The 12,811-nt window shown below is 41.9% G+C and overlaps 1 protein-coding gene across 1 annotated transcript; it reads left to right on the forward strand.

Annotated features, from left to right (window-relative positions):
• Positions 1-1,736: 1,736 nt before the first annotated feature.
• LOC127328317 (protein FAR-RED IMPAIRED RESPONSE 1-like) lies at positions 1,737-12,333 on the forward strand. The gene is made up of 2 exons (XM_071829394.1): positions 1,737-2,456; positions 11,452-12,333. Exons 1-2 carry the CDS (start codon positions 1,737-1,739, stop codon positions 12,331-12,333), a joined length of 1,602 nt encoding a protein of 533 aa, XP_071685495.1.
• Positions 12,334-12,811: the final 478 nt, after the last annotated feature.

Consider the following 12,811-nt stretch of genomic DNA (forward strand, 5'->3'; position numbering starts at 1 on the left):
GGCAATGAAAATTCACAACTAGATTTTATTGAATCAATTTAACAAATATACTTAAAATTGATTATTTTCTGAGATAGTAGTATTATTGACTGTCAATCTTCTTACAGGATGTTGATGGCAACAATGTGAAACAAAAGCATCACGAAGAATCAGGAAAGCATAATTATGTGTCAGCAACAAGCAGCCAGAGCAGCTCAGCTGCACTAGCGGAAAAATACATGCAAAGAAACTCATCAAGTTATGAGGTAAGTAACAAAGCTTATAGAAGCAAAGTACAAAATCAAAAAAACTTTTAGGATAAATCCAGGTAATTATTTATCCATTTCTCAGGGTTTATTCAAAGAAATCGAGGACGATGATATGTCTGACGACAACAACCACACACAGATCAAGCTAGTAGACAAGCACAAAGCCTCCCGACAACAATCTCAACAAAACAAAGAAGACATCAAGAAGGCATGTAGATTACAGTTAATCAACAATTCTCGCAATGGCCAGAAAAGTATCTGTGATTAAAAAATAGCCTGACAAAATTAAATTTATATCCAATTTACAGGAGGTATACAGCGACCAGGCAAGAATGAAACAACATACAGGACCAAGCAGCAGCTATGGTATACCAGACAAACAGAATGACAGGAAAACAAACATGCAACCATTACCAGAAAAAATTATCAAGGTACAATTCAAGAATTATATACAAGATAAATGATGATTATGCATTTTGGAGAGACATCAGTAAACCAGGAATCTAACACAAAGTTTACTTGGTTTACTTATTTGCAGGAAATGAAGTTTGCTACAGCCAACAACAACTCCAGTGATAGCACAACAAGCAATACAAAGGTAGTAGCTACATGTATGTATTATAATTACCAATTACATTTAAAATAATGAATTAAAAAATTAATTGTATGCCTTTAATTTACAGGAAACATATGAAGCATACACATGTACAGAAACATCGGGAAAAAAAATCATCGATCATCAGGTAATTACTTTCGATTTCAAAAACAGTGCACACTTTGTTATATGTGGAAATAAACATTAAAATATCTAAACATCTGGAACACCATCTTCCAAAACTGATGCACAATATGAATGTTATGATTTCAGGAATCCAGAGGAATGGGAAGTACCGACAAAGAAACAAGTGCCTCAAAGGAAACAAATCAAAAGGAAGCTTATTCATCATCGCAGAAACACAGCACAGGAGAATCAAACTCGCCCTCGGAGGAACAAGCTTCTAAGCAAGAAACTAAAGAAGAACTGAAGGATGATGATCCAGAAATAAATCCAGATCCTCCAACAAGATGGAAGAGGAAATGGACAATATGTTCAGCACAGATGACTACCCAGCAGTTGAAGAGATTATGAGTGCAGCTATACCAAAGGAAGGTGCCCGTTTCAAAACAAGAGACGATGCATTCTATAGATACGCTCTGTATGCAAGAAAGGAAGGATTTGAAGTGAAGAAGTTCAGCAGCAAGAGATCAGGAAAAAACGGAGAAATCTACATGCAAATATTCGCATGTAACAAGGAAGGATGCACAAACACAGATGCCGAACCATCGTCGCAGAGCAGAACAAATATACTACTGAAGACTGGATGTAAAGCACACATAATTGTAAGACAATTTGATGGATACTGGTACATCAAGAAGATTCACTTAGAACACAACCACCCGCTGGAACCAACAGACTATCTAATTAGGTTTGCACACTGTCACAAAAGGATGACTGATCTCGACAGGAGATTAATTCAACTACTACAGATGGGACGTCTGCCACCAAGGAAGATGATGTTAATCTTTCGGTCGATCAGAGGGAAATTCTGTGGAATACCCTTCGATGCTGTTGATCTAAGCAACATAAAGAGTCAACAACAACAAATAGAGAAGGACCATGACATCCAGAAGTGCCTGGAAAGCTTCAAGACACTCCAGAAAACAGTACCTGGCTTCTATCATGCCATGGAAATAGACAGCGAAAAAAGAGTTCGCAGCCTGTTTTGGATGGACGCAATGTGCGTAATGAACTACAAGCTGTTCGGTGACTATATATCTTTCGACACAACTTTCAGCACAAATAAGTATGGATTACCATTTGTTCCTATAGTTGGGGTGAATAATCACGGCTCCACAGTACTGTTTGCCATTGCTCTGCTGAAGGATCAAACAACAGAAACATTTATATGGGTTCTGGAAACATTTGTTCAGGCCATGGGTGGAAAAGAACCAAAGACAATAATAGCAGACCAGGACAAAGCAATGAAGAAAGCAATACAAACAGTTCTAAAGTCAACAACCCACAGGAACTGCTACTACCACATCGTGACCAAGATGAGTCAGAAAGAGAGCACCTTCTTTGCAAAAAACTCAGGACTGTCGGAACTGCTAATGTACATTGCGAAGAACGCATTCACACCAGATGAGTTCGAAATGGGATGGAATAAAGTGATAAAGGATTACAATGCTGGCGGAGAAAAACACCTAAGCAAGTTATTCAGGATAAGACACAGGTGGGTACCAGCGTACTTCATGGATAAATTTTACCCATTCTCATCAAGCACAGGAAGGAGCGAGAGCACAAATAACATGTGGAAATGCTATAGCCAGCACACAGACACAATAACAATGTTCCTTGAGCAATATGAGGTCATACAAGACAAGTGCTTATCTGAAGGAAAACGTTGCATAGAAAACAAAAAATTTCCTACCGCGAACACGCAATCCAAGCCAAGATGCAATCTAGAAGACGGTAGCAACGAGGGGGTATCGAGTCTCACCCTTGAAGAGATTCCAAAGCCTACAAGAGGAGGCTCTTGTTGCTGCGGTAGACGATCACTTGCCGCTTGCAAAAGCGCGTAGAAGATCTTGATCACGATCGGTTCCGGCGCCACGAACGGGCAGCACCTCCGTACTCGGTCACACGTTCGGTTGTTGATGAAGACGACGTCCACCTCCCCGTTCCAGCGGGCAGCGGAAGTAGTAGCTCCTCTTGAATCCGACAGCACGACGGCGTGGTGTCGGTGGTGGTGTAGAAGTCCGGCGGAGCTTCGCTAAGCTACGCGGGCAATATGGAGTGGAGGAGCTTGGCTAGGGTTTGGGAGGGGTGGCCGGCCACTCTATGGGGGCGGCCAGCTTGTGGTCTTGGGGTGGCCGGCCCCCTCCCTTGGCCCCTCATTATATAGGTGGATCCCAAGTGTTGGTGTCCAAGTCTTCGAATAAGACCCGAAACCAAAACCTTCCATAGGAGGGGGAAACCTAGCCCAACTAGGACTCCCACCCAAAGGTGGGATTCCCACCTCCCATGTGGGGGGTGGCCGGCCCCCTATGGTGGAGTCCACTTGGGACTCCACCCCATCTAGGGCTGGCCGGCCATGGAGGTGGAGTCCCTTGTGGACTCCACCTTCCTTGGTGGTTTCTTCCGGACTTTTCTAGAACCTTCTAGAACCTTCCATAGAACCTTCCGCGACATTTTATTTCACATAAAATGACATCCTATATATGAATCTTATTCTCCGGACCATTCTGGAACTCCTCGTGATGTCCGGGATCTCATCCGGGACTCCGAACAAATATTCGAACTCCATTCCATAATTCAAGTGCTACCATTTCAACATCCAACTTTAAGTGTGTCACCCTACGGTTCGAGAACTATGCGGACATGGTTGAGTACTCACTCCGACCAATAACCAATAGCGGGATCTGGAGATCCATAATGGCTCCCACATATTCAACGATGACTTTAGTGATCGAATGAACCATTCACATACATTACCAATTCCCTTTGTCTCGCGATATTTTACTTGTCCGAGGTTTGATCTTCGGTATCACTCTATACCTTGTTCAACCTCGTCTCCTGACAAGTACTCTTTACTCGTACCGTGGTATGTGGTCTCTTATGAACTCATTCATATGCTTGCAAGACATTAGACGACATTCCACCGAGAGGGCCCAGAGTATATCTATCCGTCATCGGGATGGACAAATCCCACTGTTGATCCATATGCCTCAACTCATACTTTCCGGATACTTAATCCAACCTTTATAGCCACCCATTTACGCAGTGGTGTTTGGTGTAATCAAAGTACCTTTCCGGTATAAGTGATTTACATGATCTCATGGTCATAAGGACTAGGTAACTATGTATCGAAAGCTTATAGCAAATAACTTAATGACGAGATCTTATGCTACGCTTAATTGGGTGTGTCCATTATATCATTCACACAATGACATAACCTTGTTATTAATAACATCCAATGTTCATGATTATGAAACTAATCATCCATTAATCAACAAGCTAGTTTAAGAGGCATACTAGGGACTTCTTGTTTGTCTACATATCACACATGTACTAATGTTTCGGTTAATACAATTCTAGCATGATATATAAACATTTATCATAAACATAAAGATATAAATAATAACCACTTTATTATTGCCTCTAGGGCATATCTCCTTCAGCCTCCCACTTGCACTAGAGTCAATAATCTAGATTACATTGTAATATACCTAACACCCCTGGCATTCGGGTGGTGGTCATGCTTTGCCCTAGGGAGAGCTTTAGTCAACGGATCTGCTACATTCAGATCAGTGTGTACTTTGCAAATCTTTACTTCTCCATCTTCGATGTACTCGCGAATCGAGTGGTAACACAGCTTGATATGCTTCAGCCTCTTGTGTGACCTTGGCTCTTGTGCATTGGCGATGGCACCCATGTTATCACAGTAAATGATTAATGGGTCCAATGCACTAGGAACCACACCGAGCTCTACAATGAACCTCTTCATCCATACTGCTTGATGAAGCCTCCGAAGCCGCTTATGTACTCTGATTCTGTTGAAGACTTCGCCACCGTGCAATCGCCGAGCTTGCCCAGCTCATCGTAGCACCATTCAATATAAACACGTACCCAGATTGTGACTTAGAGTCATCAGGATCAGTGTTCCAACTTGCATCGGTGTAACCGTTTACAACGAGCTCTTGGTCACCTCCATAACAAAGAAACATATCCTTAGTTCTTTTCAAGTACTTCAGGATATTCTTGACCGCTGTCCGAGTGTTCCATTCCCCGGATCACTTTGATATCTGCTAGTCAAACTAACAAAGATGTGCTATATCCGGTCTAGTACATAGCATGGCATACATGATAGATCCTACTGCCGAGGCATAGGGGATATTACTCATCCTTTCTCTTTCTTCTGCCGTAGCCGGTCCTTGAGTCTTACTCAATACCTTGCCTGGTAACATAGGTAAGAACCCTTTCTTACTTTCGTCCATTCTAAACTTCTTTAGAATCTTGTCCAGATATGTACTCTGTGATAGCCCTATTAGGCGTCTTGATCTATCTCTATAAATCTTGATGCCTAATATATACGATGCTTCACCAAGGTCTTTCATTGAAAAACTATTATTCAAATAACCTTTAACACTGCTTAATAGTTCTATATCATTCCCGATCAATAATATGTCATCTACATATAATATCAGGAATGCTACAGAGCTCCCACTCACTTTCTTGTAAATACAGGCCTCTCCATGACACTGTATAAACCCGAAGTCTTTGATCACCTTATCAAAGCGTCGGTTCCAACTTCTCGATGCTTGCTTCAGTCCATAGATTGAACGCTGAAGTTTGCATACTTTGTCAGCATTTTTAGGATCGACAAAACCTTTGGGTTGTACCATATACAACTCTTCCTCAATGTCTCCATTAAGGAACGCCGTTTTGACATCCATCTGCCAAATCTCATAATCGAAAAATGCAGCTATTGCTAACAAAATCCTCACAGATTTTAGCTTCGCTACAGGTGAGAAAGTCTCATCGTAGTCAACTCCTTGAATTTGTCGGAAACCCTTTGCGACAAGTCGAGCTTTATAGACAGTAATATTACCATCAAGATCTGTTTTCTCTTGAAGATCCATTTATTCTCAACAGCCTTTCGGCTATCAGTTAAGTCTACCAAAGTCCATACTTTGTTATCATACATGGATCCCATTTCGGATTTCATGGCTTCTTGCCATTTGTTGGAATCTTGGCTCATCATCGCTTCTTCATACGTCGCAGGGTCCTCATCATTGTTATCTACAATCATGACATTTAGACAAGGATCATACCAATCAGGAGTGGCACGTTCCCTTGTCGATCTGCGAGGTTCAGTAGTTTCCTTGTTCGAAGTTTCATGATCATTATCATTAGCTTCCTCTGTTGCCGGTGTAGGCGGTACAGGTACAACTTCCGGTACTGCGCTACTCTGATTAACGAGTATAGATTCATCAATCTCATCGAGTTCTACTTTTCTTCCAGTCACTTCTTTAGTGAGAAATTCTTTCTCAAGAAAGGTTCCGTTCTTAGCAACAAAGATTTTGCCTTCGGATCTGTGATAGAAAGTGTACCCTATAGTTTCCTTAGGGTATCCTATGAAGACGCATTTCTCCGCTTTGGGTTCTAGCTTGTCCGGTTGTAACTTCTTTACATAGGCTTCGCAACCCCAAACTTTCAGGAACGACAGCTTAGGTTTCTTATTAAACCATAATTCATACGGTGTCGTTTCTACGGATTTTGATGGTGCTCTATTTAAAGTGAATGCGGCTGTCTCTAATGCATAACTCCAAAATGATAAAGGCAAATCAGTAAGAGACATCATAGAACGAACCATATCTAAGAGAGTTCGACATGACGTTCGGACACACCGTTACGTTGAGGTGTTCCCGGCGGTGTCAATTGTGAAAGTATTCCGCATTTCTTTAAATGCATGCCAAACTCATAACTCAGATATTCACCTCCACGATCAGATCGTAGAAATTTGATCTTCTTGTTACGTTGATTTTCTACTTCACTTTGAAATTCCTTAAACTTCTCGAAAGTTTTGGATTTATGTTTCATGAAATAGATATACCCATATCTACTCAGATCATCTGTGAAGGTTAGAACATAACGATAACCACCGCGCGATGCTACGCTCATTGGTCCACATACATCGGTATGTATGATTTCCAATAAGTCAGTAGCTCGCTCCATCATACCAGAAAATGGAGTCTTTGTCATTTTTCCCATTAGACATGCTTCGCATCTATCAAGTGACTCAAAGTCAAGTGATTCAAGTAATCCATCAGTATGGAGTTTCTTCATGCGTTTCACTCCAATATGACCAAGACGACAGTGCCACATATAAGTAGAATTATCATTAAGTTTAATTCGTTTAGCATCAATGTTATGTATATGCGTATCACTACTATCGAGATCTAACAGAAATAAGCCATTCTTTTGTGGTGCTCGACCATAAAAGATATTATTCATAAAAATAGAACAACCATTATTCTCAGACTTGAATGAATAACCGTCTTGCATTAAACAAGTTCCAGATATAATGTTCATGCTCAACGCAGGTACATAATAGCAATTATTTAGGCTTAAAACTAATCCCGAAGGTAGATGTAGAGGAAGTGTGCCGACTGCGATCACATTGACCTTGGATCCGTTTCCAACGCGCATCGTCACTTCATCTTTCAGCAGTTGTCGTTTATTCTTTAGTTCCTGTTTCGAGTTACAAATATGAGCAACCGAACCAGTATCAAATACCCAGGTACTAGAACGAGAACTAGTGAAATGAACATCTATAACATGTATATCAAATATACCTTCTTTCTTCTTCTTGACAAGGCCGCTCTTGGATCAGCCGGATACTTGGAGCAATTACGCTTCCGGTGTCCCTTCTCCTTGCGATAATAGCACTCAGCATCAGGCTTAGGGCCGTTCTTAGGTTTCATAGGAGGCGTGGCAGCTTTCTTGCCACCCTTCTTGAATTTTCCCTTAGACTTGCCCTGTTTCTTGAAACTGGTGGTCTTGTTGACCATCAACACTTGGTGCTCTTTCTTGATCTCAATCTCAGCAGCTTTTAGCATGCCAAAAAGTTCAGGTAACTCCTTGTTCATGTTCTGCATATTGTAGTTCATCACAAAGTTCTTGTAACTTGGTGGCAGTGATTGAAGTACACGATTAATCCCCAGTCTGTTAGGAATCACTATTCCCAAGTCACTGAGTTTCTTCGCATGCCCGGTCATGGCGAGCATGTGCTCACTAACGGAGCTGCCTTCTTCCATCATACAGCTGAAGAAATGTTTCGATGCTTCATAGCATTCCACTGCCGCATGAGTCTCGAATATAGCTTTCAGCTCATTCATCAACTCATGAGGATCATGGTGCTCAAAACGTTTTTGAAGATCGGATTCCAGACTGCACAGGATGGCACACTGAACTTGAGAGTACCGAGTTTTCCGAGTCGCGTAAACAGCTTTTACTTCATCGGATTCATTTTCTGCAGGAGGGTCACCTAGCGGTGCATCAAGCACAAATTGCAGATTTCCGCCAGAGAGGAAGATCCTCACATGACGGAACCAGTCGGTGAAGTTGCTACCGTTGCTCTTAAGTTTCTCTTTCTCTAGGAACTGATTAAAATTGATTGGGGACGCCATCTCTACAACATATATTTGCAATAGTTTAGACTAAGTTTATGACAAATTGAGTTCAAATTTTAATTCAATATAATTAAAAACCTAAGTGAACTCCCACTCAAAACAATATCCCTCGCATTGTCTTAGTGATCACACGAACCAAATCCACCGCACCTAAACCCGATCATCACGAGAAAAGGTGTGATTTCAATGGCGAACACTCATAGTGTTCATCATATCAACCATATGATTCATGCTCTACCTTTCGGTATCACGTGTTCCGATACCATGTCTGTACATGCTAGGCTCGTCAAGGCCACCTTAGTATCCGCATGTGCAAAACTGTCTTGCACCCGTCATATGTACTTATTGAATCTATCACACCCGATCATCACGAGGTGCTTCGAAACGACAAGACTTGGCAACGGTGCTACTAAGGATGAACACTTTATTATCTTGAGATTTTAGTGAGGGATCATCTTATAATGCTACCGTCGCGATCTAAGCAAAATAAGATGCATAAAAAGGATTAACATCACATGCAGTTCATATGTGATATGATATGGCCCTTTTGTTCTTGCGCCTTTGATCTTCATCTCCAAAGCACGGATATGATCTCTATCATCTTCGGGCATGATCTCCATCATCGTCGGCGTAGCGTCAAGGTCAATGGCGCCGTCTTCATGATTGTCCTCCATGTAGCAACTATTACAACTACTTTGAAATACTACTCAACATGAAATTTAAAGACAACCATAAGGCTCCTGCCGGTTGCCACAATACAATAATGATCATCTCATACATATTCACCATCATATTATGGCCATATCACATCACCAAACCCTGCAAAAACAAGTTAGACGTCTCTAATTTGGTTTGCATATTTTACGTGGTTTAGGGTTTTCGAGAGAGATCTAATCTACCTACGAACATGAACCACAACGTTGATACTAATGTTTTCAATAGAAGAGTAAATTGAATCTCTACTATAGTAGGAGAGACAGACACCCGCAAAGCCTCTTATGCAATACAAGTTGCATGTCGAACGAGGAACAAGTCTCATGAACGCGGTCATGTAAAGTTAGTCCGAGCCGATTCATCCCACTATGCCATAAAGATGCAAAGTACTCAAACTAAAGATAACAAGAGCATCAACGCCCACAAACCATTGTGTTCTACTCGTGCAACCATCTATGCATAGACACGGCTCTGATACCACTGTAGGAAAACGTTGCATAGAAAACAAAAAATTTCCTACCGCGAACACGCAATCCAAGCCAAGATGCAATCTAGAAGACGGTAGCAACGAGGGGGTATCGTGTCTCACCCTTGAAGAGATTCCAAAGCCTACAAGAGGAGGCTCTTGTTGCTGCGGTAGACGATCACTTGCCGCTTGCAAAAGCGCGTAGAAGATCTTGATCACGATCGGTTCCGGCGCCACGAACGGGCAGCACCTCCGTACTCGGTCACACGTTCGGTTGTTGATGAAGACGACGTCCACCTCCCCGTTCCAGCGGGCAGCGGAAGTAGTAGCTCCTCTTGAATCCGACAGCACGACGGCGTGGTGTCGGTGGTGGTGTAGAAGTCCGGCGGAGCTTCGCTAAGCTACGCGGGCAATATGGAGTGGAGGAGCTTGGCTAGGGTTTGGGAGGGGTGGCCGGCCACTCTATGGGGGCGGCCAGCTTGTGGTCTTGGGGTGGCCGGCCCCCTCCCTTGGCCCCTCATTATATAGGTGGATCCCAAGTGTTGGTGTCCAAGTCTTCGAATAAGACCCGAAACCAAAACCTTCCATAGGAGGGGGAAACCTAGCCCAACTAGGACTCCCACCCAAAGGTGGGATTCCCACCTCCCATGTGGGGGGTGGCCGGCCCCCTATGGTGGAGTCCACTTGGGACTCCACCCCATCTAGGGCTGGCCGGCCATGGAGGTGGAGTCCCTTGTGGACTCCACCTTCCTTGGTGGTTTCTTCCGGACTTTTCTAGAACCTTCTAGAACCTTCCATAGAACCTTCCGCGACATTTTATTTCACATAAAATGACATCCTATATATGAATCTTATTCTCCGGACCATTCCGGAACTCCTCGTGATGTCCGGGATCTCATCCGGGACTCCGAACAAATATTCGAACTCCATTCCATAATTCAAGTGCTACCATTTCAACATCCAACTTTAAGTGTGTCACCCTACGGTTCGAGAACTATGCGGACATGGTTGAGTACTCACTCCGACCAATAACCAATAGCGGGATCTGGAGATCCATAATGGCTCCCACATATTCAACGATGACTTTAGTGATCGAATGAACCATTCACATACATTACCAATTCCCTTTGTCTCGCGATATTTTACTTGTCCGAGGTTTGATCTTCGGTATCACTCTATACCTTGTTCAACCTCGTCTCCTGACAAGTACTCTTTACTCGTACCGTGGTATGTGGTCTCTTATGAACTCATTCATATGCTTGCAAGACATTAGACGACATTTCACCGAGAGGGCCCAGAGTATATCTATCCGTCATCGGGATGGACAAATCCCACTGTTGATCCATATGCCTCAACTCATACTTTCCGGATACTTAATCCCACCTTTATAGCCACCCATTTACGCAGTGGTGTTTGGTGCAATCAAAGTACCTTTCCGGTATAAGTGATTTACATGATCTCATGGTCATAAGGACTAGGTAACTATGTATCGAAAGCTTATAGCAAATAACTTAATGACGAGATCTTATGCTACGCTTAATTGGGTGTGTCCATTATATCATTCACACAATGACATAACCTTGTTATTAATAACATCCAATGTTCATGATTATGAAACTAATCATCCATTAATCAACAAGCTAGTTTAAGAGGCATACTAGGGACTTCTTGTTTGTCTACATATCACACATGTACTAATGTTTCGGTTAATACAATTCTAGCATGATATATAAACATTTATCATAAACATAAAGATATAAATAATAACCACTTTATTATTGCCTCTAGGGCATATCTCCTTCATTATCTGCCCTGGACAAGAAGAAGCTCACATCAACACTGAAAACAACAAAACTAGTAACAAGACATCCGTTTGAGAAGCAAGCTCTTGAACAATTCACACATGAAATATTCGAGAAGTTCCAGATCGAGATCACAAACAACATGGCATTCAAGGTAGATGGATCACTTGAACCTGGTCGCCACCTGCGGCTGAAAAGAATAGTGAAATTCTACAACCACATGGAATTCAAAAGGGAGTTGTTTGACGTCACATTTGACGATGAAAAAAAGAACTTCATGTGTTCCTGCAAAAAGATGCAGAGGGATGGTATACATTGCTGCCATGTAATAAAAGCAATGGTTCACATGGAGATCAATGATTTGCTAGAGAGTTTTGTGATTAAAAGATGGAGAAAAGACTTAGACATGGAACTCGCAACATTAGGAAATGTCGCAGATGCTTCTTGCGGAGACGAAACACTAAAGTTTGCCGGTGTGATGAGCCATATGGCAGAACTTTGCAACAAAGCGTGCCCAAATGACAAAGCATATAATGTCATGATTCAGTGTATGCGTTATATGGAAACAAAAGTGCTGGCAGCAATAAGAGAAGATGAAGGAGCTAAAAAACTACACGATGAAGAAACAGGTAGCAACGAAACATTACGTGACCCACCAATGTCCGACAGAAGAGGAACAAAAAGAGGAGACAGAATGATGCCAGGTTCAGAAAAAAGACAGAAAACTAGACAAATAAAATGCGGACACTGCAAAACATCAGGACACAACAGAACAGGATGTGAAGCACTGAAAGCACAAATTGCAGCAGAGGCAAAGACAGTAACAAGACAAGCAAAGAAAGAAAGCAGACAGAAGCAAAGATCATAGCAGAGATATACAAGCAATACAGCACATGATCAATCAAGCAACACACACAGAAATAACGATAGTAACACAACAGAAAGAACAACACAACCAGGAAACACGTACGGTATGTACTACCACAACGGAAGAATAAGATGCAACATGGAATATCTAGTATTTGGTACAAGAAACATATTAACAAGGTAAGTGTGCCCATGAAGTTACTTTGTCAGTGATGAAAACCTACTGATGCAAATAATCTGCTTTTTCCGACAGGCTAAACATAAATTTGAAATCTATTTATTTTGCAGAGGTCGACAATGAACAAAGGATATCAAAAGGAGAGCAACAAAAGTAGGAATCAATCAAGGAGGAGGAAACAGGAATATTTAGAATATATGATACCGAAAATGGAAATGGATATGTAATGTTCTTATCTACTTATTTTTGTAAAATCAAGTTCACTTCATTGACTTCACTGGTGAATAAAGGTTAACCATTA

Source organism: Lolium perenne, chromosome 4, assembly GCF_019359855.2.
Source record: "Lolium perenne isolate Kyuss_39 chromosome 4, Kyuss_2.0, whole genome shotgun sequence".
NCBI lineage: Eukaryota > Viridiplantae > Streptophyta > Magnoliopsida > Poales > Poaceae > Lolium > Lolium perenne.

Bases quoted from the DNA above. Each gene is read 5' to 3' on its own strand.
- LOC127328317 (XM_071829394.1), top strand. From the start codon at position 1,737: ATGACTGATCTCGACAGGAGATTAATTCAACTACTACAGATGGGACGT. The intron at 2,457-11,451 runs GTGATAAAGGAT...TATTGCCTCTAG, and splicing joins TCGAAATGGGATGGAATAAA to GGCATATCTCCTTCATTATC.